At 54.3% G+C, this 26,432-nt stretch overlaps 1 protein-coding gene across 1 annotated transcript in view; it reads right to left on the reverse strand.

Annotated features, from left to right (window-relative positions):
- Positions 1-26,185, reverse strand: part of CRYBG2 (crystallin beta-gamma domain containing 2) — a 41,131-nt gene extending 14,946 nt beyond the window's left edge. Inside the window, 22 exon segments of the mRNA XM_030942249.1 lie at positions 1,766-1,878; positions 2,009-2,041; positions 2,274-2,400; positions 2,509-2,648; positions 2,909-3,035; positions 3,197-3,333; positions 3,678-3,713; positions 4,017-4,143; positions 4,897-5,036; positions 7,796-7,925; positions 8,093-8,202; positions 8,288-8,335; positions 8,739-9,319; positions 9,322-9,733; positions 9,735-10,636; positions 10,639-10,880; positions 10,882-11,129; positions 11,131-11,225; positions 11,228-11,724; positions 19,299-20,029; positions 21,703-21,766; positions 26,076-26,185. Of these exon segments, the coding sequence (XP_030798109.1) occupies positions 1,766-1,878; positions 2,009-2,041; positions 2,274-2,400; positions 2,509-2,648; positions 2,909-3,035; positions 3,197-3,333; positions 3,678-3,713; positions 4,017-4,143; positions 4,897-5,036; positions 7,796-7,925; positions 8,093-8,202; positions 8,288-8,335; positions 8,739-9,319; positions 9,322-9,733; positions 9,735-10,636; positions 10,639-10,880; positions 10,882-11,129; positions 11,131-11,225; positions 11,228-11,699 (4,220 nt within the window). The 5' untranslated portion in view covers positions 11,700-11,724; positions 19,299-20,029; positions 21,703-21,766; positions 26,076-26,185.
- Between the last annotated feature and the right edge of the window lie 247 nt (positions 26,186-26,432).

Consider the following 26,432-nt stretch of genomic DNA (forward strand, 5'->3'; position numbering starts at 1 on the left):
CCACAAGAGGCCAGGCGCGCTGGCTCATGCCTGTAATCTCAGCACTTTGGGAGGCCGAGGGAAGTGGATCAGAAGATCAAGAGTTTGAGACCAGCCTGACCAACATCGTGAAACCCCAACTTCTACTAAAAATACAAAAATTAGCTGGGCGTGGTGGTGGGCACCTGTATTCCCAGCTACTTGGGAGGCTGAAGCAGAATTGCTTGAACCCAGGAGGTGGAGGTTGCAGTGAGCCGAGATAGCACCACTGCACTCCAGTCTGGGCAACAGAGCGGAGACTCCATCTCAAAAAAAAAAAAAAAAGCCGGGCGCGGTGGCTCAAGCCTGTAATCCCAGCACTTTGGGAGGCCGAGACGGGCGGATCACGAGGTCAGGAGATCGAGACCATCCTGGCTAATACGGTGAAACCCCGTCTCTACTAAAAAATACAAAAAACCAGCCGGGCGACGAGGTGGGCGCCTGTAGTCCCAACTACTCGGGAGGCTGAGACAGGAGAATGGCGTCAACCCGGGAGGCGGAGCTTGCAGTGAGCTGAGAGCCGGCCACTGCACTCCAGCCTGGGCGGCAGAGCAAGACTCCGTCTCAAAAAAAAAAAAAAAAAAAAAAAAAAAAAAACCCACACAGGAAACTCCCAACAGCATTCAGTGGTTTTTACTATTAGTTGTGATATGGGCATTATAACTTTGAAACACCTAGCATGCAGATTTTGGTCTCTAAATACCATTTGCCACTAAAAGGAACCAGCGTTCCATGGCAAATAGCCAATTCTAGATTTGGAGCAAAAAAGAATGTACAAAGTGATCCTGGAATATCTTATATCAAGAAAATTATCAAAACTACTAGGGTCGCCAGGTGCGGTGGCTCATGCCTGTAATCCCAGCACTTTGGGAGGCAAAGGTGGGCGGATCACCTGAGGTCGATAATTCGAGACCAGCCAGACCCACATGGAGAAACCCCATCTCTACCAAAAATACAAAATTAGCTGGGCTTGGTAGCGCATGCCTATAATCCCAGCTACTTGGGAAGGCTGAGGCAGGAGAATCGCTTGAACCTGGGAGGCAGAGGTTGCGATGAGCTGAGATCGCACCATTGCACTCCAGCCTGGGCAACAGAGCAAAACTCTGTCTCAAAAACAAAAACAAAAAACAACAACAATAAAAACTACTGGGGTTGGCCGGGCACGGTGGCTCATGCCTGTAACCCCAGCTCTTTGGAAGTCGGAGGTGGCAGATAGCTTGAGCCCAGGAGTTTGAGATCAGCCTGGCCACTATGATGAAACCTGGCCCAAGGACCTTATTTGGATGCTGAGAAAAACAAGTTAATATCACAAATGTATTTTTGAGACAATAGGAGAAATCTGAACACGGACTGGGTATTGGGTAATATGAACAAATTGTTATTAATTTTATTAGATGTGATAATGACTTCTGGCTACGTGGGGAAAAAGTTATTTCATATTAGAGACACACGTTGAAGTGTTTACCCATGAAATGTTACGTTGGGTCAAGGATTTAAAATACTCCACTGAAAATTTAAAAGAGCACACGGATAGAGGAAATAAGATTAATATTTATATTATACAATCTACAGTTTTACATTTTCCATTAAAACCTTATTTTATTTTGTTTGTTTTAAAATTGAAAGGCGCAAGACAGAACAGCTCATCCCAAGATAGCCAAAGGAAGGAAATTATTTAAAAGACTCTCCTCCTGCAGCCCCGCCTCTGCCCCAGCACCCCCAGCCCTTCACCCCTCCACGTCCTCACCTGCCGCCGTGGACTCTGCAGGACTGAGGTCGGAAGGAGGCGGGCAGAGCGGCCTGGTCATCTTCGAAGGAGAAGTGGTCGCCCAGAAAGTCGGGGCGGGAGAAAAGCTGAATCTGGAGGCAGAGAGGGGAGATGAGGGGAAGAAGGGCGATGGAGTAGGGCCGAGAACAGTGGGGAGGGGAGAGGTTTGAAACAAGGGGAGACACGGGAGCCCAAAGGCTCCCTGCAGAGTCCCCGCCTTACCCTTGAGACGAAGTGCAGATCGTGCTCCCCGACCTGGAGAGGGACCTAATCGAGAATTAGGGAGAGTGCCGGCCCCTAGCCTCCGCTCCTCTAGGTTTCAGTACTGCCCACCCCGCGGCCGCACCCTCGGCCCCGCCCCCTCCCAAGGCCCCGCCCGAGCGCCCCGGCAGGTCCTCCAGCCCGCTACCTTTGCGTGGGGGCGGGGCGCAGCCAAACTCCAGGTCCCGCCACCGGGGAGGCCCCGCCCCCCGCGGCCGGCACGCACCTGTAGGACCGGCTGTAGCGAAGCCAGGGCGCTGTTGCCCGCTCCCCAGTCCTCGCAGTTACGGTACACGCCCTTCTCCAGCACGTACTGTTCCCCGGAGAAGCCCACCTCCTGGTAGGCCACCCACCTGCAGGAAGGGCGAGGCGCGGGTCAGCTGGGACAGAGCCTGCACCTCTCCTGGAACCGCCCCCGGCTTGCCCGGGCCCGACCCGCTTCCGGAGCCCGGGTCACTTACACGCCGCTGAGCACGTGGATGGCCTGTGTGCTGGGACCGTGTTGCACCAGCTCCACATCCGGCAATGCCCTGCTCACCTCCACGCCATGCCCCTCGAAGTCCATGGCCTCAAATAGCACGACGGCCGGGTCCCCAAAGTCCTGGGTTCCCAGGGACAGTCAGGTCTTTCCCGCCCACAAACCGAAACCCCTGGGAGTGCCCAGACCCCAGGGTCACAGCCCACCCGGGGAATTAGGGGTGAGGCTGTCAGTACGGTCTGGAGAAGAGCAGCAGGGGGAAGAGAGGCTAGACCTCCGGGAACACTTCCAGGGAGAACACGGAGAGGAGGTACAAATTCTTCCCTCCACAAATTGTACTGGGGGAGGTCTGCCTGGGGCCAGAGGCAGAGGGATGGGATTACCGTCCGGATGACGCGGAGGGAGGTCAGCAACTCGTCAGAGCCTCCCCAGTGTGACCAGTCTGGGTATTCCCCCTCCTCCAGCAGATACTGGTGGCCCCGGAAGCCCTCCTTCTCGTAGCCCACCCAGCTGTGAAAAGCAGAAAGATGGACAGGCAGGTTCAGTCATAGGAGGCCCATGGATGAATGAGACCGCTGTCCCCACCCCTCTGCAGCCCAGGTCACTCCCCACTCCCAAGGGTAAAGGCCAGTGGAGGTGATGAAATGGAAGGAAGGGTCCTGAGTTCTCACCAGCCCCCGAGAACTCTCAGGGACCCCACAGAGGCCAGGTGGGGGCTCTGGCTGTCCTCTGGCTGCTGAAGGTTGTAGATGTCTCGGCTCACTTCCCAGCTGCGGCCCTGAAAGCCGGGGGCCTCATACACCACAGCCTGGGGGAAAACAGGTGTCAGGATGGCAGGGAGTCATCTGGACCCAAACACACTCAGCCAGCTCAGGAATGGCTCCGCCCAGCATCAGGCCAATGTGGCACCCCCTAGTCCTCCCACCTCCTCACGGAACTCCATCCCCTTACCCAATTCCTGTCTCTACTCTGACCTCTGACCTTACACATCAAAAGCAAGTTCCCAGTGAGCCCATCAGGTCCCATCTCCCTAGACCCAGCTTCTGGCCCCCAGTGCCCTCCTCTCTGGATTTCCTGTCCAGACCGTGATAACCAGACACCTGCACCCCACGACCAAAGGCCCTCTTTGGCTCTTAAAGCCCAGACTCTTACCCTCGGCTCCCCTGGCTTCTCCACACTTGGGCAGCCCTGCAGAGGAGACAGAGCTGAGACACCAGCCCAGAGATGGGAAAGACAGTTGGGGGCTGGGAATCTAGGATTTTCTTGATCCTGAGAACTCCAACCCCATGTCTTCCCTCTTCCCCCACCTCTTAGGTTAATCCTCCCTCTCCTTCCACTCCCATTCCCAATAGAAGCTCCCAGGAAGCAGTCTCCAAGGGGTGCTATTTTAACTTCATTCCCCGTCCCTTCCCACAGACTGCAGGACCATGTTACTTGGGACAAGGGGCAGAGCCTAGACCTCCTGGCCTGTGGGTGTGCCCTGTTCTTTACCAATCTCATGGGCTTCAGGGAGCCCACGCTGGGGTCCGATGTGTCCCAGGCCTCTGAGGTGGGGTACTCTCCAGGTTCCAGGATGTAGGGAGTGTCTTCAAATAATGGTTTGGGGTACAGTAGCCACCTAGGGGAAGGCAGAGAGGCTGCTGCACCCCAGACTTCAAGGGACACAGATTGGCAGGTGGGAAGGAAGATTTAGAGGGGAAAAGGAGGTTTTCTGGGGAGGCTCCCACCAGTCTCATATAATCGCTTGCAGTAGCCACATTGGTCTCCCTTCCTCTGGCTTTGCCTTCTCTATTTCAACAGCTGGAGCATTTTTCTCTAGCATGCATGGAAAACTGCTTCAGCAACCCCAGTAGTTCCCTGTTAGCCTCACAATAAAGCCCGGCTATGCAGAGAGGCTCTGCAATCTGACCTCTTCCTTCCTGGGACTCAATTCTTCCCACTTGTTGCTCACACCGGCTAGACTGAAAATTTGAAGCTTAACCCTCTCCTCTCTGGGCTTTGCATGTGCTATTCCCTCTGCCAGATACACTCTTTCCCCCATTCATTCAGTTGACAAATATTTAGAAGTATCTGCTGTGTGCCAGACCCTGCTATAGGCATCAGGGATAGAGCAGTGAACAAACATACAAAATCTCTGCCCTCATGGAGCTTAGATTCTTGGCCAACTCATCCCGACATGGTGTCTCCTCCTCCAGGAAGGTTTCTCTGACTTCCACACTCTGCCTCTTATGGTATGGTGTCTTTCTGTGCTCCCTCACCCCAAAAATCTGAATTGCTATTGTCTGTTTACTTGCCTGACCCTGCCAGTCTGTGTCCCCAGCACCCAGCACAGTGAATGTCAAATGAGGAGATTCTAGAATAGACCAGACTCAGTCCTGCAGAGACAGTGGCAGATGCCACCTGCAGGGGCTTCTCCAGACCCTGGGAATTCTTCAAGGCCTCTCTTAGCTTCACTTGCTCCCCGCTGAGGCCCTCCTCAGAGAAGAGGCTGATTTCTGGGGTGCTGTAGTCCTATGGAAGGAGGGGGGAAATTAAATATATATAAACAGCTGGGCGTGGTGGTTCACGCCTGTAATCCCAGCACTTTGGGAGGCCGAGGTGGGCGGATCACCTGAGGTTAGCAGTTCAAGACCAGCTGACCAACAAGGAGAAACCCAGTCTCTACTAAAAATAAAAAATTAGCTGGGTGTGGTGGTACATGCCTGAAATCCCAGCTACTTGGGAGCCTGAGGCAGGAGAATCGCTTGAACCTCGGAGGCAGAGGTTGCGGTAAGCCAAGATCAAGCCGTTACATTCTAGCCTGGGTAACAAGAGTGAAACTCTGTCTCAAAAATAAAAGAAAAGATACATAAACAGCCCCCTTGGACAATACCCCGCCTCCCCAAGTCCATTTAGCCAGGGCTCCAAATAGCTTCTGGGAAAACCTTTGTGGCCATTCCCTTAGAGACCAGGAAAGTGACTAGGGTGGTCTTTGCAAGGTCAACCAGCCAAGCCTGAGACCAAAGCCCATGCTGGTCCCTTGCTGAACCTTTGGGACCTGGGACTAAAGTTCCCGGGAGACCCTGCAAAGTGCCAGGCCCATAGCCTTGCCTCTGGGTAGCCTGACTTCCAGCCTGGTGGGAGGATGGGCAAGATCGACAGTCACTTCCCGAGTTCCAACTTTGACCCCTCCTTTAGATACGATTCCTGCCTCTGTCCAGACTGGCTTTGCCTGCACCTCATCCCAGGAAGCAGCAGATCCTCTTTGTATTCTGAGTGTTTCTTCCCCAACAGGACCATTTTCATTCACTCACTCATTCATCAAATATGTACGAAGCATCTACTGCATGCAAGGCACTGTGCTAAGGTCATTCCCTTCCCTATCTCATTTCGTCCTCCCAGTGGGTGTTATTCATCCAGTCACAGGTAAGGAAAGTGAGGCTCGGAGAAGTTAAGCAATCTGCCCAAGGTCACACAGCTTGTAAGTAGCAGAGCAGTATAGTTTTTGTTCACTGTTGCAACCCAGCACCTCCCATGTGCTTGGCACACAACAGGCGCCCAATCAATGCTGAATGAATCAAAGGAAACCAGAAACATCTGACTTCAAAGCCTTTGCTTTTCTCTTGTAGTTGTTACCTCCCACATGAAGTTAAATTTATTGTCAGAAGTTCACAATTAATTGTCCATAAACATTTGCGTGTTTCTGGAGAGCCTTTGTTTCTTTTTTGAGATGGAGTTTCGCTCTTGTTGCCCAGGCTGGAGTGCAGTGGCATGATCTTGGCTCACTGAAACCTCTGCCTCCTGGGTTCAAGAGATTCTCCTGCCTCAGCCTCCCAAGTAGCTGGGATTACAGGTGCCCGCCACCACGGCAGGCTAACTTTTTGTGTTTTTTGTAGTATAGACAGAGTTTCATCATGTTGGCCAGGCTGGTCTTGAACTCCTGATCTCAGGTGATCCCCCAACTTGGCGTCCCAAAGTGCTGGGATTATAGGCGTGAGCCACCGTGCCTGGCCTTTGAAATTATAATGTTAACTTTTCTTTTTTTTTTTTTTTTTTTTTTTTTGAGGCAGAGTCTCACTCTGTCGCCGGGGCTGGAGTGCAGTGGCCGGATCTCAGCTCACTGCAAGCTCCGCCTCCCGGGTTTACGCCATTCTCCTGCCTCAGCCTCCGAGTAGCTGGGACTACAGGCGCCCGCCACTTCGCCCGGCTAGTTTTTGTATTTTTAGTAGAGACGGGGGTTTCACCGTGTTAGCCAGGATGGTCTCGATCTCCTGACCTCGTGATCCGCCCGTCTCGGCCTCCCAAAGTGCTGGGATTACAGGCTTGAGCCACCGCGCCCGGCTTATAATGTTAACTTTTCAAACCACAGAGCCCTTCCTCAAAAATCAGAGGTGCCCCTTGGCTGGAAAGCACAGCCCATCCTGGTCTCCCTCCCTCCAGGATCCTTCTTTTCTCCACCTGGCAGCCAGTGGGATGTTTATAAATCCCTAGTCTGGTTATATAGCATCCCTGCTCTAAACCCAATCCTCATAGCCTAGCTTGACTGTAAGTACTGCAGGGCAGAGAGGGGATCTCTCCCCACTGCCCATTGCCTGGCACTGGTGCCTGGCACATATTAGACATGAGTGAGGATCTGTGAGCAAATGAATGAGCAAACATGCCTGGCACCTCAGGTCTGACTTGGGGCCTGCAAGCTGGCCCCTGGGGGGCAGGTAACCCGAACATCCCCTCCCACCTTGTCTCTGCTGCTCTCTCCCCTTCCTGCTTGAGCATGCACTCAAACTTCCCCAGGCTGCTTTCCCAAGCTGAGCTTGGCCTCAACCCAGGCTGCCCAATTCCCAGAATCTCTTTCTTCCCCAGTCAGATCCATGGTCAGGAATCTACAGACTAGTCCATATTAAGCCCCTCTGCCCGCTACCCCCGTAAGCTCTCTCCCAGGAATTTCTTTTCAAATGGAGTCTCACTCTGTCACCCAGATTGGCGTGCAGTGGTGCAAGCTAGGCTCACTGCAGCCTCCGCCTCCCGGGTTCAAGTAATTCTCCTGCTCAAGTAAGCTTCCTGAGAAGCTGGGATTACAAGCGCATGCCACCACACTCGGCTAATTTTTGTATTTTTAGTAGACACAGGGTTTCACCATGTTGGCCAGGCTGGTCTCCAAGTCCTGTCCTCAGCCGATCCACCTGCCTTGGCTTCCCAAAGTGCTGGCATTACCGGCATGAGTCACTGCTCCCGGCCTCGGGGATTTCAACTCTAGGCACCTCGAGGTCGTCTCCCACATGCAACTCACTCACCCAGACAACCCTCCTTAGGGAGCCGATGCCTTGGGGACTCCACTTTGTCCCTGGGGTTCTGAGTTCCATGTCTCCTTCAGGCAGGACCAGCTTCTGACCCCGGAACTCTGGCTCTTCGTACAGCACCCAGCTGTGGGCACAGAGATTCCAGGGTCACAGATGGGGAGGAGTATGTGCCCAGGGCTGCTGGGTAGCTGATGGGGTTTCTCCCAGGCTGGCCTGGTCACTTCTCACTCCCCTCTGCACCCCCCCCACCGGGTTCACAGCCAGGTGCCCTGCTGGGCACTTCCCACTCACCAGCCTCGAACTACCCTTATGGAGGCTACAGGGGCCCAGCCTGAGGCATCAACAATGTCTCCCCAGACCTCCCTGCCACTGCCTTGGCAGCCAGACTCCGAGAAGATCACCTGAGAAGGCACAGAGGGGTCTTCAGGCCCTGACCCCAGGCCCCTGCCTCCTGCTGCCCCCACCTGCTTGCCCCCACAGCCCTACCTTTCCAGGCCTGGTGTTCGGCTTGCCCTGGGTCTTTAAGGCTGGGCTCTGAAACGGAGGCAGGTGATAAAGTAAGTCCTGTGGTGTCACTTCTTTCCTGCCTCCCCTCAATCTGCCATTCCAAAGATCCCACATCCTCCCTATTGACCTCCACCCCCAAGGAGCTGGTACATAGAGGATGCTCACACTTGTTCCCAACCCCCTAGAGGACTCATCACCCTGTCCCAGGAGCTCGGTGCTCATCACTCGCCTTCCTCAGCTCCCAGGATCTTGGAGCCCCCATGCCCTTTGGAATCCACAGTACAAACCTCCCACGGTAGGGATAGGTAGATTGAGGCCCAAGAGATGTGGCTTGCACAGGTCAACTGAACCAGCCTTCAGACAGAAGGCTCTGCCCCCAGACTCTGACTCCCAGCACCACTCTCTTCACACCACCCAAGGCCTCACTTACCCACTCCTCTAGGGGCAGGGCACAGGCAAGCTTCTCCGTCAGGGATGGTCTTTCACTGCAAAGCAGGGGCAACTGTCCTGGCACCTTCCTGAGCCCCAGTGCCCCATGGGGCAGCAGGGCAGATAGTTTTGTGCCCAGCGGTTCCGGGGTGGAGGCCTCCTTGGTGGCAGGCACCAGACTGCCGAAAAGAAGGCTGCCTCCAAGATGGGAAGTGGGTCTGCTGCCTCCCTGCAATTCCAACCCCAGCTCTAAGTGGGGGCCCTTGGTTCCTGCTACATGCTTCTTCATCATCTCAAGAGGAGAGCAGGAGACCTGGGTGGGCCTGGCAGGGTGGAGGTCCCAGGAGGGGTTGGGCCCAGCTTTCTCCTGCCTGCGCTGAAGCTTCTCGTCATCACTTAGATAGGGGTTTTCTGGTTCCTCCTCCTCCTCCTCCTCTTTCTCTTCCAGTGAAGGCACCTCCTGGGGGCCGGGGCCCAGCACCCATGGCCCTGGCTGGTCCTCCTCAATGGCAAGCAGTGTGGCATACATGGACAGGTAGGAGGAGCGAGGGGCTCGTGGCAGCCGGTGAGTGCGGAAGATCTCGGGGGCTCCATGCTCCACAGGGTATCCAGGAATATCTCCAGGTCAGTGGCCAGGGCCACCTCATCCTCCTCCCTCAATGTCTCTGGGCACATCTTGCCCTCAGTGGGGTGAGAGACAAGCTGGGACTCCGTGCTGGCCTCTGCTCCTGTTGGCACTGGGGCACAGGTGCCTCCTGGGGTGGGGGACACCCTGTCCACTGAGGAAGATGGGGCAGGGAGAACAGCAGGGTCCTGCACAACCTCTTTCTGGGTGAGAGATGAGATGGGGCTCCCTTCAGAGCCCTGGACCCCCTTGTCCTGTTTGGGGAGTGAGATGGCAGGAGCAGCTGGGTCTTGAACAGTCTCTTCCTTAGTGAGGAGTGGAGCAAGGCTGCCTGCAATACCCTGGACAGCCTCTTTTTGGATGCTAGGGCTTGCCTTCTGGGCCCTGGACCTCAGTTGACTTGGAGGATGAGGCAGCAGGAGCACCAGACCCCTGCACCACCTCTTTCTGGGCGGGAGATGAGGCAGCAGGAGCACCAGGGCCCTTCACAACCTCTTTCCCAGTGGGGGACGAGGCAGCAGGAGCACTGGACCCCTGCACCACCTCCTGGGCAGGAGATGAGGCAGCAGGAGCACCAGGGCCCTTCACGACCTCTTTCCAGGTTGGGGACGAGGCAGCAGGAGCACTGGACTCCTGCACCACCTCCTGGGCGGGAGATGAAACAGCAGGAACACCAGGGCCCTTCACGACCTCTTTCAGGGTGGGAGACAAGGCATCAGGAGCACTGGACCCCTGCACCACCTCCTCAGTGGGACACAAGGCAGCAGGAGCACTGGACCCCTGCACCACCTCCTCGGTGGGAGACAAGGCATCAGGAGCACTAGACTCCTGTACCACCTCCTTCTGGGTGGGGGATGAGGCATCAGGAGCACTGGGGCCCTTCAAGACCTCTTTCCGGGTGGGGGACGAGGCCGCAGGAGCACTAGGGCCCCACACCACCTCCTTCTGGGTAAAGGTGAGGACAGGGACATTTTCAGAGTTCTGAACAAACTTATTCCTTGGGGACGATGGAGCAGAAAGACCTCCTGGGCTGGGGACATCCTTCCTTCTTATAGAGGATGGAGCAGGAGGTTGTTCAGGGACTGTCACATGCTCCCTCCTCACCATGGGCAGGACGGTCGCAGCAGGGGTGTCCACAAGCCCTTCCCTTTTTATAGGGGGCAGAACAAGGGGAGTGAGCTGGGCCCTGGTGTGAGTGGGCACCACAGGCTGCTTTGCAGGGTGGGCTAGGCTTGGAGAGGGGACATGGGTCTGGAGTCTGGGAGAGGAGGGACTGATGCTTGACCCTGAGAAGTCTGGAGAGGGAGCTCAGTGGAACTGGGGGCTCCCAGCACCTGCCAGAGCTCACAGGCCCTGGCATCCAGGGCTCTGCCCTGGTCTCAATCTGGACAGGCTGTAGGGACATCCTGATTCTTAGGAGGCAGGTGAGTGCTGGCTGGGATGCCTGTAGAGACCAGGGCAGAGCTGTCTTTAAGCTCTGCTGTCCCGGTCTCAGGCAGCTGCCTCAAGGCTGTCCCCACCTGTGCTTCTCGGCACTCCAGCTGTGGGCCTGGGCAGGTGGCTGGCACGGGGGCTGTGCCCAGTAGGTACGAGATTACTTAGCACATTCACAGCCTGGCTGCGGCTGGGCAAGCCTGGTGGGGAGCCCACTACCACTGGCTGCACCATGCGGGCAACCTGACGGCCCCGTGGCAGGGCCTCGCCTGAGGACATTGGCCTCACAGTCACAGAGCTGCTCACCCGCCGGTCCACATGACCTCTCGCCACCTGTGGTGGTCCACACGGTGCGTGTCACTCGGTGTTCCTCGAGGCTCCGGGAGCTCCCACTAGTGAGACCTACACCTGGGTGGGGACTTGGCTCTCGGGCCCAGGCAGCGGAACCAAAAGCTCAGTCCTGGCCATAGCTCCCACATGTGGGGGCTCAGTCCTGGGATCTTGGCGGCTGCCACCACTCTGGTCCACAGCCTCCTTCAGCCTCTGCTCAAGCCTTTTCTCCTTGGGAGGTGGTGTGTACTTCTTGGAAAAGATGGGTCCATGGCTCTGGAAGTTCTTGGAGCCAGCCGTATCCCGAGGGCCCTGGCAATTCACGGTCTCTTCTTCCTGTGTTGCAAAGCCATTGACTTCCTCTCGACGGCTGAACTCAAACATCTTCTTCTGGGGGGCTTCCATCTGGGCCCCTGACACCAGGGACACCTTGTGAAAACCATGTTTGATCTCTTCCTGGGCAGGGGGCCGCTGCCGCCATGTCAGTGTGGCACTTACCACTCGGGCCTTGGCCCGGGCCATGGGCCCACCTGCCTCCTCCATGTGGGGCCCTGGCAACCTGTCTGGAGGCATCCTTGTCCCACTGTGGTCCAGCTCCCTGCAGAGGAGGAAGAGAGATGAGGGTCAGAGGGTGGTGAGAGTGGCTTCCCAAAGTGCAGAATAGCCACCCCTAGCCCAGTCAGGCCAGGAACCTCAGGCAAATCGCTTGGCCTTTCAGGTCATTGCTGTCATCTGTGAAATGGGCATGGTAGTCTCAACTCTGATTTGGTTGATCAGAGCTCCTCATCCATCCCTCTCCCTGACTTTCAGGTGATCTCCTAGGTCAGGGTCCCTCAAAGTTGTGAAGCTGAGGCCTGAGCCCAGACGGAGAGAAAAGAAAGAAGGCAGAAGGGAAGATGCAGCTGACCCATAGAGTCTATTGAGGGCTGCTAGGACTCTGCCCACAGAGCCCTAGGTCTAAGTCCCCCAAGAGCTGAAAACTAGAAAGCCGAAAACGGGGCAAGCGTTGTTCTAACTCTGTTTGGGAAATATGGGCTCTGGCCTCAAACAGAGCTGGGTTGCTTAGTTGCTCACTAGCTGGCCATTTCTCCCCTTCAAGCATCAGGGTCCTCAGCCACAACACTGCAGTCTTGCCAGAGTCCAGTAAGAGAAGCAATGAAACTCTCCCCCTGCCTTTTTTTTTTTTTTTTTTTTTGTTTTTTTTGAGACAGGATCTAGCTCTGTTACCCAGGCTGGGATGCAGTGGCATGATCATAGCTCACTGCAGCCTCAAACTCCTGGGCTCAAGTGATCCTCCTGCCTCAGCCTCCCCAGTAGTTGGGACTATAGGCACATGCCACCACACCCAAAATACTCGCTTTATAACCTAAAATGCTGGCTCATCAACTTTCTGCTCTCACCTTGGAGATTTGTAACCAAACATTAGCAGGTGTGCACACGTGTATATGGGCATGAGCACCTGCTGATGGTCTTCAGAGCACAGGGGCAGGTGTAGGTCTAAATGGAGCCTCTCAGAGCTGGGTGCAGTGGCTCACACCTGTAATACCAGCACTTTGGGAGGCAGAGGCGGGAGGATTGCTTGAGGCCAGCAGTTCTAGACCAGCCTAGGTGACACAACAAGACTCTATAAGTCTCTACAAAAAATTAAAAGAATTAGCCAGCACTGTGGTGTGTGCCTGTAGCCCTAGCTACCCTGGAGGCTGAGGTGGGAGGATCACTTGAGCCCAGGCTGCAATGAGCTATGATCATGTCACTGCACTTCAAGCCTGATTGACAGAGAGATCTTATCACTAAAAATTGTTGTTATTATTTTTTGAGATGGAGTCTCGCTCTGTCGCCCAGGCTGGAGTGCAGTGGCACGATCTCAGCCCACTGCAACCTCCTCCTCCCAGGTTCAAGCAATTCTCCTGCCTCAGCCTCCTGAGTAGCTGGGATTACAGGCATGTGCCACCATGCCCAGCTAATTTTTGTATTTTTGGTAGAGACTGGGTTTCATCATGTTGGCCAGGCTGGTCTCAAACTTCTGACCTCAAGTGATCCACCCGCCTCGGCCTCCCAAAGTGCTGGGATTACAGGCGTGAGCCACCACACCCGGCCTTATTTTTGTTTTTATTAAAAACTTTTTTAAGGCCGGGCACCTGTAATCCCAGCACTTTGGGAGGCCGAGGCAGGACGATCACCTGAGGTCAGGAGTTTGAGACCAGCCTGAACAACATGATGAAACCCAGTCTCTACTCAAAATAAAAATATTAGCCCGGCATGGTGGTGGGCACCTGTAATCCCAGCTACTTGGGAAGCTGAGACAGAAGAATCGCTTGAACCCGGGGGGCCGTGGTTGCAGTGAGCCGAGATCGTGCCACTGCACTCCAGCCTGGGCAACAGAGCAAGACTCTGTCTCAAAAAAAAAAAAAAAAAAAGGTAAATAAATGGAGCCCCTTGGGCTCCATTAGGGACTTGGGCTTTACAATGCACTCTTCCCTCGATTCTGTCCTCTGTGATTATTTCCGTACTGAAGGTTAAGAAACCGAGGGTCAGAGGAGAGGAGTGACTGGCCCAGGATGACACAACTATGAGGTTGTCAAGCAGGGATTTAAATTCCCATCTTCTGAATTCATATCCAGGCATCCTCCCTCCTACCCCCAGGCCACGGCTCTAGGGCATGTCCAGTGCTCCTGTGACCGTCCTCAGCAGAGCATGTCTCATCCTCCGTCCTAGAGGGGTGGAGCCTGGGTCTTGTTTCTTTTCTGACTCTTCCTTAATCTCTCTGGGTCTCCATAGCCTCCCTTACTAAATGTAGGATAATATTAACACCTGACGAAGAAAACCTTCTAAGCTTCTGCTATGGCTTGAATATTTGTCCCCTCCAAAACTCATGTTGAAACTTAATCCCCAGTGTGGTAATATTGAGAGGTGGGACCTCTTAAGCAGTGATTGGGTTATGAGGGCTCTGCCTCATGAATGGATTAACACATTCATGGATTAATAGATTAATGGTTTAATGGATTAATGGATGGTCGTGGGAGTAGGACTAGGGCCTTCTTTTTTCTTTCTTTTTTTTTTTTTTTGAGACAGGATTTTGCTCTGTTGCCCAGACTAGAGTGCAGTGGCACAATCTCAGCTTACTGCAAACTCTGCCTCCTGGGCCCAACAGTCCTCCCACCTCAGCCCCCCGAGTAGCTGGGACTACAAGCGTGCACCACCATGCCTGGGTAATTTTTGTATTTTTTGTAGAGATGGGGTTTCACTATGTTGCCCAGGCTGATCTCAAACTCCTGAGTCCAAGAGATCTGCCCGCCTCCGCCTCCCACAGTGCTGGGATTACAGGTGTGAGCCACTGTGCCTGACCGGACCAGTGGTTTTATAGGAAAAGGAAGGGAGACCTGAACTAGCACCTCAGCCCCACTGCCGTGTGATGCTCTGAGCCCCCGGGGGGACTCTGCAGAGAATCACCAACAAGGTTCTTACCAGATGCACCCCCTTGACCTTGGGCTTCCAGGTTCAGGTATTCCATTATAAGCAACAGAAAACAGACTAAGCTCCCTAGGAACTCTCAGGTGAATTTCTCTGTTTTAATAGTTACAACAACAACAACAACAACAACAACAACAGCCATTTGAGGAGGGCTTACTCTGCCAAACGCCTTGCTAAGTGCTTTACATTCATTGTCACATTGAAGCCTCAGAAGAATCCCACGAGCTTGAGACCTCATAAAGAATAAATTATTAATAAATTAGATCACACATTCCCATTTTGCAGATGAGATTTTTTTTAATGCTCAGAGAGGTTAAGAAACTTGTCCAAAGTCACAGAAGAGCCAAATCAAAACTTGAACCCCAACCCTAAGTGCTTACCCACCATACCAAACTCCCTAATATATGTATCCTATAACTGAGTCTCTGGTTTGGGGGTTTACATTTACAGGGAGCCACATCAGTGCTGGAGGGCTCTCCACCCCCACTCCCTGACTCCCAAGCTACACTGACCAGGGCAATCCTGTTCTTAGACCCCACGAACCCCAGAGAGGTCAGCCTGTCCAGCCTCAGTCTTTGGGCCTTCTCCATGAGGTACCCCCCAGAGACCCCACTTGGGGCAGGAAATGGGCCCACTGCCCCCACTCCCCTCCCCCATTTCCCATTGTCCTCCTTCCTGAAAAGCTGGTGGAATTCAGAACTTTGACCCTTCCCTGTGGCCCCAGCAGTGACTCAGGTTTTATGAGGGGCAGAGATGAAAGAGACTGAGGCCCTGGGAAGCCTGACCTGACTCCAGGACCGCTGGTGGCTGTGACAGTGTCAGGGACAGGGTTCCTGGAGGTGGGGACCCTGGAAGGTGGAGGAGTTAGATAGAGCCCTGGTCCTTTTCCCAGGCCAGGGCTTCCTGAGAGCAGAACATAGCCAGACACCAAAGGCTGTGGATTTTAGCCTCTCACTGAGGCCCCAACCCACTCCCCGGTCCCCATTAGGGAGCTCCCTTTTTCCTCATGCAACCCCTGCCCTCCTCGCTGGGACTCCCCCCAAATGAAGTTTGATGCCCTCGCTGAGCCCCTCCTAAGCCCCTGTCCACCTGCCTCCCATTCTCTGAGCTTCCTTGTCCCTGATGGTGCTTATAGTAAGTGACAAAGCCTGAGCTCTAACTCATTCATTCATTCAATTACTCACTCATTCAATGCTAATTGCGTCACAGGATGTGCTAGGCCTTGGCTAGACTCAACCAGAGCCAACTTTCTCATGAAGGGTGGCATATTAAGAAACCAGGGGCCAAGGAATTAGACATAAAAACAGGGACATTTGGCCGGGCGCGGTGGCTCAAGCCTGTAATCCCAGCACTTTGGGAGGCTGAGACGGGCGGATCATGAGGTCAGGAGATCGAGACCATCCTGGCTAAAACGGTGAAACCCCGTCTCTACTAAAAAACACAAAAAACTAGATGGGCGTGGTGGCAGGCGCCCAGGAGGCGGAGCTTATAATGAGCCAAGATCGCGCCACTGCACTCCAGCCTGGGTGACAGAGCGAGACTCCGTCTCAAAAAAAAAAAAAACACGGCCGGGCGCGGTGGCTCAAGCCTGTAATCCCAGCACTTTGGGAGGCCGAGACGGGCGGATCACGAGGTCAGGAGATCGAGACCATCCTGGCTAACACTGTGAAACCCCGTCTCTACTAAAAGAAATACAAAAAAACTAGCCGGGCGAGGTGGCGGGCGCCTGTAGTCCCAGCTACTCGGGAGGCTGAGGCAGGAGAATGGCGTAAACCCGGGAGGCGGAGCTTGCAGTGAGCTGAGATCCGGCCACTGCACTCCAGCCTGGGTGACAGAGCGAGACTCCGCCTCAAAAAAAAAAAAAAAAAAAAAACAGGGACACTTGGAAAGCGCCATAGGCATCAGGAAAGCGACAGGAGAGCAATGTTAAAGGAAGCAGCCAATCATCAGATCAGATATTGTCAATGACCTCCTACTAATCAGAATTTAACATCTTTCTCAACCAGCCCAAACCCTGGACAACACCCTTGATAGCCAGTCATTCCACAAGCATGTGGTCATTGGCTTCTGCCTGCATACCTCCAGGGACAGGGAGGTCACCACTTGACAGTTCACCTGCCCCATCCCTGAACAGTCATGACTGCTAGAATGTCCTTCAGACTCTGCTGGAATGTGCCTGCCTATAGATGCCCCCTTTTGTCCTTGCTCTGAAGACATACCCCAATACAATGACCCAGGATGCCTCTCCTGGGCCAGTAGAAGGGCCCATTCCCAGAGCCCTTTCTTCTGCAGGGCCCCAGACCAGAAGTGGATTTGTTGGCAGCGTGACCTGTGACCTCCAAACAAGGCGTGTGGAGCTGGGAAGGGAGAGGCTGAGGAGGGGATGGGGGGAGTGTGGGAAAGAGCCTTGTCTAACCCAACAAGTCCTGGATTCTCCCCACTTACCTGTGAGTCACCCCCAAACTAGGCCAAACCAGTCCACAGGCCCACATGCAGGCAAACACATGCTGTGTCACACAGACGCAGGCACAGACACACAGACAGAAGCCAACACAGACCCACAATCACACAGGCACAAAGATACATCTAGATGCCTACAAAAATATACACAGAGACACACACACAAATACACACTCACCCAAGAAATACAAACACACACAAGCACTCAGAGCCACAAGAGACACACAAATCACGTACACACAGAAACACAGACACAATGACACACACGTGCACACATTCACAATACACACACAGTCAATTCACAGCCACAAGCTCTCTTCTTGAAATTCACCTACCCCTGAACGTGGACACATACGCTTGGTTGCTCAAGTATCTTACACATTCCCACTGGCAGTCCCAGCTATGTCCCCCTCTTCCCAACTCCCATATTTGCCAATCTTGGCCCAGAGAACCTTCTCCCAGGAAGGGGACATAGAAGGATGATGTTTCTGGAGGTCACCTGCTCCCCACTCTAAGTGAGCCCTAGCCTCCCACCTGAGTCTGTCATTATCCACCCGGGCCCAAAACAGCCAGGTAGTGGCAGATATAAACCACATCCCCCCAGCTAACCCTACTTCTCTTTCCCGTCCCCCTCTCCAAGGTAGCCTCCTCCACTCCCCTTCCCTTTCTCTGTAGCCCTTCTTTCCCAGCCCCTGACTTCTGGGGCATCCAAGCAGGTCTCAGAGCCAGTCTGGGTCCTACGTCTCCCTCTTCCTTGGCACGGAACCAGTCACACTGATCCCTGCTTGGAGGACCCCAGCATCCCTGATTCTGCCTCTGCTACCACAACACTGCCCAATCCAGCGCCATGGGAACCCAGAAAACCCTGGAACCCACACAGCAACCTCACCCAACCCTCCACTCTCTGCACAGGGCCAAAGAGGCTTCTTCCAGGCAGGATGGAGCGGTGGTTAGAGCATAGGCACTGCAGTTATAGAAACCTAAGTTCAGATTCTAGCCCCTTCACTTTCTAGTTGACTTTGAGCAAGTGACTTAACCTTTCGGAGCCTCCTAGAATTAGGTGGCAGGGGTTGGGATTAGTCCCTACTTCATGGGGTGGTTGGGAAGATTAAATAACATTATGCTTAGAAGGCCGGGCACAGTGGCTCATGCCTGTAATCCCAGTACTTTGGGAGGCCAAGGCAGGCAGATCACGAGGTCAGGAGATCGAGACCATCCTGGCTAACATGATGAAACCCCGTCTCTACTAAAAATACAAAAAATTAGCCAGCGTAGTGGTGGGCGTCTGTAGTCCCAGCTACTCGGGAGACTGAGGCAGGAGAATGGCATGAACCCAGGAGGCAGACCTTGCAGTGAGCCAAGATCGCGTCATTGCACTCTAGCCTGGACTACGGAGCGAGACTCCGTCTCAAATATATATATATATATATATATATATATATATGTGCTTAGAAAACAAATTTGCAAATGACAGCCACCCCATCATTCTTAAGCCCCCTTCAAAACCCCATCCCAGGCTCATTTCCTCTTCAGGGTCATCCCTGGGAGGTTCCATGTTCATCCCTCCTTGATGAGTTTTGGGGGACACATCCTTCCACCTCTGCGCCCCCCAGGCAGATTTAGGAGAGTCATTTCAACACAAACAAAACCAGGCTTGGGAAACTCGACGCCTGCTCCTTTGGCTTCCAGCACAGAGCCAGGTGGGGTAATTATTGCTGTCACTGAGAGGTAATTAATAAGCATCCCTGCTATTTTGGCACCCCCAGTCTCTGGAGTTCAAAGTATATTCCTGTAACCACCTCCTCCTTCCTCATTTTCAGCTACCAAATCCTCTCAACAACTCAAGGCCCCGAGAGGTTAAGCATCTCGCCCCAGGACACCCAGCACCTAGGCCGGGTGCCAATTCCCAGGCTGGGTCTCTGGCCTCCTGAACAGAACTGGGGAGTGGTGAGTGCTGCGGAGAAGGCGACCCCCGTTCCTGCCCATCCTCTCCCTGACAGGCTTTCCCCTTCCTCAGATGGACAGTGAGGGTGAGCAGCATTGGGTTCCAGGAAGTAGCCTGTGGGCAAAGGGAGGGAGAGGAAGGAAGGATTGGAGCAGGGAGGGAAGGCAGAGTCAGCTCAGGGTCCTGAATGAATGGGCGTAGAGCTGGAGAGACTTAGGGAATAGGCAAAGTCTCAAGATAAGGCAGCCAGGCCAGTCTCCCCTCCCATCTCCCAACAGAGACCGACCTCTACTCACAGTCTGTGTGGGGACCCAGGTGTCCCGCCAGCCTGGAGCTCCTGCTGCTGGGCCGTGTTCCCCTGATGCGACTGGGCTCTCAGCTGGGGTTCCTGGAGCGGGGCCGACTGGCACCCCGTGATGGGGCGGGGCCCATGGGGAGGCTCCCACCAGCCCTCGGATTCCTCAGGGCCGCAGGGGTGTGGAGCTGGTTGGGCCGGTTCTTTGCCCTCCTCCCCAGGTGCTTGCCTGTGCCCCAGCAGTGTGACAGTGATGTAGTAGCGGGTCCTCCTAGAAGAGGGACGCGTGTGTAGGGTCTGGGCAGGCTCTGGCAAGGCAGTCCCTGGGGTGGCAGGCTCGCCCTTTGTCCCCTCTGCCCTGAGGAAGGATGCAGGGTGGGGCAGCAGGGGTGCGTCTTCCAGGTTGCTGGGTGGCTCAGGCCTCAGAGGGACCTCTGGTGGAGACTGCTGACAGGTGCAGCCTGAGGGTCCCTGCTCCCCATGTTCAGGGGCAGGCTCTGGGTATGTGGGGTGCCTGGCACGAGTAGGTTCTCCTGAGGCCACTTCCAAGGCCAGGCTCTCAGGCCCCACGGAGGCATGGCTGGCCAGGTCGAAGGCGCTGCCTACCGCTGGCCTCTGTAGGCGCCCGAGGCACTGAGCAGGACCCCCCGAGATTCCTTGTTGCTTCCAAATCCAGAAATCACCATGGCCTCCTACATGAATGTCCCATTCTGAGCAGCTCTGGGCTTGGGCCTGGGCGAAAACAGAGACAGACATTGAGAGAGGCAGGGGCATAGTGACAGCTCCCCTGCCCTCCAGGCACCCCTGGTACCTGGTACCTTCCCTGTCACAGGGAAGCTGAACAGGGCTCTGACACCAAGGTAAGTTGCCCTAGGGAGAGGCTGCTAAGGCCACCAGAGTTGGACAAAGGGACAGAGCTCTGGGAAGGTCCTTCAGCATTTAACTCCCCCCTTCCCATTCTACATAAGAGGAAAGCGGGGCCCAAAGAAGGCGACATGATTAAGATCACACAGCAAGCCAGTGAGGGCTCCCAACTCTCAAGTGCCACACTCTCTACCAGGTGACAAGGCACCCAGGGCCTGGCCGGCCATACCTCCCAAAGGCTGGGGACCCCAGCTTCCTCGCAGTCCTGAGGTGCTTCCCCACCCTGGGGCTGAGGGCTGGGTGGGCAGGCCTGCCTCAAGTGCCCATGGCCTCCACCCACTCCAGGCTAACAGAAAGACTGCGGCCACCTCTCTTGTACCCTCCCAGCTTAAGACAGCACACCTGGGAGGATGTACCTGGGACGTAAGGGAGCCAGGGAAGAAGGTTCCCCTGAAATGGGACAACATCTAACCTCTTCTGCTCTCTTCCCCTGGGGTCCAGCCTGGCTGTGGGGATAAGAGGAGAGGGCTCAGCACCCCAGACCCAGATGGACACTGCCCCCAAAACCACCCATTTTAAAAGATGGGCTGTGTCCTTGGCAACAGAGGTCAAAATTCCTCCTAGCAGGGGTCCTTGCTGCCAAATGCCTTAATTTACTCATCTATGAAACAGACGCAGCCTCTCATTCCCCAGGGGCTGACCACCTCAAGAGGCAAGAGCACAGTGATGAACCTGGAGGCTTGGATCGAGGCAACCTGGGCTTGAAGCCCAGCCCTGCTGCTTCCTATAATAGCTGCAATACCGTTTGCATTTCAGTTTCCTCATGTGGAAAATGGGTGTGAAAATAAAGGTACCTGCCTCCTGAGAGTGTGGTACAGATGGCACAAGATAGTCCATGCAGAGGGCCCAACACATAACAAGTAGGCAATTAAACACTGGCAATTACTCATGGTATTCAAGACCCAAGAGAGACACATGGCTGCTTAAGCCACCTCCAGAGGAGGCAGGCCTCACTCCTCCAAGGGAAGAACACTCTTTCACTGTTCAATTCAGGGCTCAGGTCCCCACTGCAGATGAGGAAGCTGTGGCAGGAGGTTAAGCCACTAGCCCAGCCTCACCCCTGAGGGCCATGCCAGGAAGTGGGGAAAAGGGACCAAAGATGGAAGGCAGTCAGGCCAAACAAGAGAATGGAGAGAAGTGAGGCCCCTCTGCCCCTACATCCCTCCCCAGAAGATCCCAGCTTTAGGAAGTCACATTTCCTGAAAGTCCGGGCCCCAACCATGCAGGATGTCCCATATCCATTACTTTATCTCCCGCAACAGCTTTGAGAGTGGAGCATTATTGTCCCCATTTTGCAGAAGGGAACACTGAGGTTTCAACGAGGGGAGCAATCTGCCCAGGGTCACATGGTGGATCAGTGGCAGAGGGAGGGCTGGAGCTACAGTTGTCTGACTTGTCAGTCCAGGTTCTCACAACCTGCTCAGTCCTCCCAGAACTCCTGCCCTCCCCCACTCCCCACTCCCCTTTGGATTTTCTCCTACCTTGAGGCTGACATTGCTGGTGGTAACCTGGGCTAGGTCAGAGCAGCTCCGGCCATCCCAAGGCCTGGGAAGGAAGCACAGGGGGAAGAGAATGAAGTAGCTTCCTCCTGTGCCAACACCATCACTCCCAGTCTGGACCCAGGAGTCCTCTCCCCCAACTTTTTTTTTTTTTTTTTGAGACAGAGTCTCACTCTGTCGCCCAGGCTGGAGTGCAGTGGCCGGATCTCAGCTCACTGCAAGCTCCGCTTCCCGGATTTACACCATTCTCCTGCCTCAGCCTCCCGAGTAGCTGGGACTATAGATGCCTGCCACCTCGCCCGGCTAGGTTTTTTTTTTTTTTTTATTTTTTATTTTTTTTTTAGTAGAGATGGGGTTTCACCATGTTAGCCAGGATGGTCTCTATCTCCTGACCTTGTGATCCGCCCGTCTCGGCCTCCCAAAGTGCTGGGATTACAGGCTTGAACCACCGCGCCCAGCCTCCCCCAACCTTTTTTCAGGGCCCACAGCACAGCAGAATGAACTCCTAACACATTTTGGGGAAGGTCTATGTGGCAGCCTCCTCTCTGTTCCCTCTCCCAGCTGTCCACTTTACCCCCAGATGCAAAGAAAGAGACAGGAATGGGCTCGGTTGCAAAATGGGGACTGGGCCTGTTATGGGACTGGAATACAGAGAAAGACAGTGCCCCGATAATGCAAAAGTTGGCCGTTTGCTGAGGCCCTCCTGTGTGCCAGGCTTGGCACTAGGCATTGTGCCTACATGATCTCCCCTAAGCCTTACAGTAATCCTAGAAGGTGGATATTAGTGCCCCCTGTTTTTCGGATACAGAAAGTGAGGCCCAGAGAGGTGAAATGACTTGCTTAGACTCCACTCCAAAGGTTGGCTGGACACCACGGCATGAATGGGGGCCAGGTGGGAAAGTGCCTTGGCTCCTCCTCTGCGCACTCCATACCCCCAGGAATCAGCAGGGGTCAGAGGCCCCTGCCTCGGTACCAGGGTCCCATTCCCAGGGCTGGTGAGAACGGAGAGCAAGTGTAGCATGGCCAAGAATCATCACTCTGTCTGCAGAGAGCCTGAGCAACCCCTCCCGGCCCTGCCCACCTCTGACTCATTTGCACCTCCAAGTCCAGAGAGGGAGGGGCAGTGACGCCTGGGCCTATAGGGCAGGTTTCTGCCAGACAGGGTAAAGGGGGAGGGCGTGTCTTCCAGGCGGGGGCGGGCAGGGCACTGGCAGGGTGTGGACACCCCAGGGCACCCAGGCTTCCAGGCATAGGGTGGCTAGGCCCTCCTCTCCTCTCTCTTTAGGGTGAGAGAGCAGTACAAATCCCTGCCCTCATTTTGCCCCCACCACACCCCCACTCCCCCTGGCGCAGGCTGAAGACAACTGTGCCATGATAAGATCAGAACAAATTGCCGGGTAACTGGGCAGACATACAAACACCCACGCATGAGAGCACACCCCATGCTCTTCATGGATGTAGGGCCGGTGAGCTGTGGGGCTCTCGGATTCTCAATACTGCCTTCCCCGCCTTTCAACTTCGCCTTCCACAGGTTGTTTTTCCTTCTGTTTTGGAAACATTTTAAAGTTTTGGCCGGGCGCGGTGGCTCAAGCCTGTAATCCCAGCACTTTGGGAGGCCGAGACGGGCGGATCACAAGGTCCGGAAATCGAGACCATCCTGGCTAACACGGTGAAACCCCGTCTCTACTAAAAAATACAAAAAACAGCCGGGCGCGGTGGCTCAAGCCTGTAATCCCAGCACTTTGGGAGGCCGAGACGGGCGGATCACGAGGTCAGGAGATCGAGACCATCCTGGCTAACACGGTGAAACCCCGTCTCTACTAAAAATACAAAAACTAGCCGGGCGAGGTGGCGGGCGCCTGTAGTCCCAGCTACACGGGAGGCTGAGGCAGGAGAATGGCGTAAACCCGGGAGGCGGAGCTTGCAGTGAGCTGAGATCTGGCCACTGCACTCCAGTCTGGGCGACAGAGCGAGACTCCGCCTCAAAAAAAAAAAAAAATACAAAAAAAATACAAAAAACAAAACAAACAAACAAACAAACCAAAAAAAAACAAAAAACTAGCCGAGTGAGGTGGCGAGCGCCTGTAGTCTCAGCTACTTGGGAGGCTGAGGCAGGAGAATGGCGTAAACCCAGGAGGCCACCCCTGCCTGGGCGACAAAGCGAGACTCCGTCTCAAAAAAAAAAAAAAAAAACCTTTTAAAGTTTTAAAGGAGCACAAAGGGCCAGGCATGGTGGCTTACGCCTGTAATCCCAGCACTTTGGGAGGCCGAGGCGGGTGGATCACGAGGTCAAGAGTTCAAGACCAGCCTGTTCAATATGGTGAAACCCTGTCTCTACTAAAAATACAAAAATTAGCTGGGCATGGAGGCACGCACTTGTAGTCCCAGCTACTCAAGAGGCTGAGGTAGGAGGATCGCTTGAACCTGGGAGGCAGAGGCTGTAATGAGCCGAGATCATACCACTGCACTCCAGCCTGGGTGACAGAGTGAGACTCCATCTCAAAAACAAAACAAAACAAAAAAAAAGCACAAGGGACCAGGCCTGGTAGCTCACACCCATAATCCCAACACATTGGGAGGCCAAGCCAAATCACTTGAGCTCAGGAGTTTGAGACCAGGCTGGGCAACATAGCCAAATTCCAACTCCACAAAAAATGAAAAGATCGGGTGGACATGGTGGCGTGTTCCTAGCTACTTGGGAGGCTGAGGCAGGAGGAGTTTGAGGATGCAGTGTCCTATGATGGTGATACTGCATTCCAGCCTGGGTGACAGAGCAAGACCTGATTCTACTTAAAAAAAAAAAAAAAAAAGTTAAAAAAATCAAAATAAAAGAGAGCCAGGTGCAGTGGCTCACACCTGTAATCCCAGCACTTTGGGAGGCTGACGCGGGCAGATTGCTTGAGTCCAGGAGTTCGAGATCAGCCTGGGGAACATGGTGAAACCTTGTCTCTACAAAAAATCAGCCAAGCATGGTGGCATGTGCCTGTAGTCCCAGCTACTCAGAAGGCTGAGATGGGGAGGATCACCTGAGCCTGGGGAAGTCGAGGCTGAGATGCGATAGTGCCACTGCACTCCAGCCGGGGCAACAAACAGAGCAAGATTCCATCTCAAAAAACAAATAAGTAAATACATAAAAGACATAAGAGCACAGGGAACGTTCCACATTAACATCCAAAATCGTGGTACCTTGATACATATATTTTTATGCTTCAAGATACTCATACACACTTATTTGATCAACTACAACACTCACACACATACACACACACACAACCCCTCAGACATCAGCTACCAGTGCGCAGGCTCAGAGAGGTAAAGCAATCTGCTCAGGGTCATATAACCGGTGGTACCTACAGCTAGGAGCTGGGCCCCCTTGGCTTGCAGTCTGGCAGTCTCTGCAGGCAACAGAGCTTCAGAAATGTGGGCTCTGGAGTCAGACTGCCGAAGCCTGTGTCCCGGCTACACCACATCCCAGCTGTGTGACTTTGGGCAGGTGAGTGACCTTTCTGAACCTCCATTTCCGTATCTGAATCATGCGGAATACCTGCTTCATAAGGCTGCTGTGAGGATTACGTGAGATAATCCAGGTGAAGTATGAAGCATGTGGCAAATAAAGGCTTATTGTTGTTACAATCTAGAGCTATCTCCAGGGGTGGGGACGACAGGAAAACCTCTCCGTGGCATCTAAGGGCAAATGCAGTACAGTCTCAGATGGAACCTGTCAGGTTCATGACAAAGGGATATGACGATCAGCTGTGATGTGAGAATCAAAGTCCACAGGGGAGGAACTTTGCCCTTAAACTGTCTCTGCCTGCCTGACTTAGGAAATTGTCCACGTAGGTTGTAAAGTTTTAAAAGAGCACAGGGACCATTCCACGTTCACATCCAAAATCGTGGTACATTAACACACACACACACACGTATATATATATATATTTTTAGACAGTGTCTCACTCTGTCGCCAGGCTAGAGTGCAGTGGCTTGATCTCGGCTCACTGCAACCACCGCCTCCCGGGCTCAAGCAGTTCTCCTGCCTCTGCTCCCGAGTAGTTGGGACTACAGGAGCCTGCCACCACGCCCGGCTAATTTTTGTATTTTCAGTAGAAACGGGGTTTCACCATGTTGGTTGGCCAGGATGGTCTGGATCTCTTGACCTCGTGATCCACCCGCCTCGGACTCCCAAGACACACATATTTTTATGCTTTGAGAGATACACATACACGCTTATTTGATCACTACACTCTCTCTGTCTCTCTTTGACACACACACACACACACACACACACCCACACACACACACACACACTGTCTAAGGCCCAGAGGCGCCCCACCCGGCCTTTCTCCATTTCCCCTCACCTATCCCGAGATGTGGTCTCCGAGGTCTCTTTCCCGCTGTGCTCCCTCTGGACCCCTAACCCAGCCAAAAAGCAGGCCAGGCAGGCCCCTGGGCCTCCGCACCGCTCGGCCATGGCGAATGAAAGACCCGGGGCTCGGGCCGTCGGAGCACCTGACCGCCGGGGCTACCCGCATCCGCTGCATTTGCGGAGAAATGCCTCCTCCGGCCCGCCCCCCTGAGCAAACAGCGGCCCCACCCGCAGCCCATGCGGGCAGTGACCCGATCCAGATGCAGCCCATGCCCTGGGGCACTCTCCAGGACCCCCCAACCTCATTGTTCTCTCCCCACCTCGGACCGCAGACCCCAGACTTTCCGCA

This window comes from Rhinopithecus roxellana, chromosome 12 (assembly GCF_007565055.1).
Source record: "Rhinopithecus roxellana isolate Shanxi Qingling chromosome 12, ASM756505v1, whole genome shotgun sequence".
In the NCBI taxonomy this organism is placed as follows: Eukaryota; Metazoa; Chordata; class Mammalia; order Primates; family Cercopithecidae; genus Rhinopithecus; species Rhinopithecus roxellana.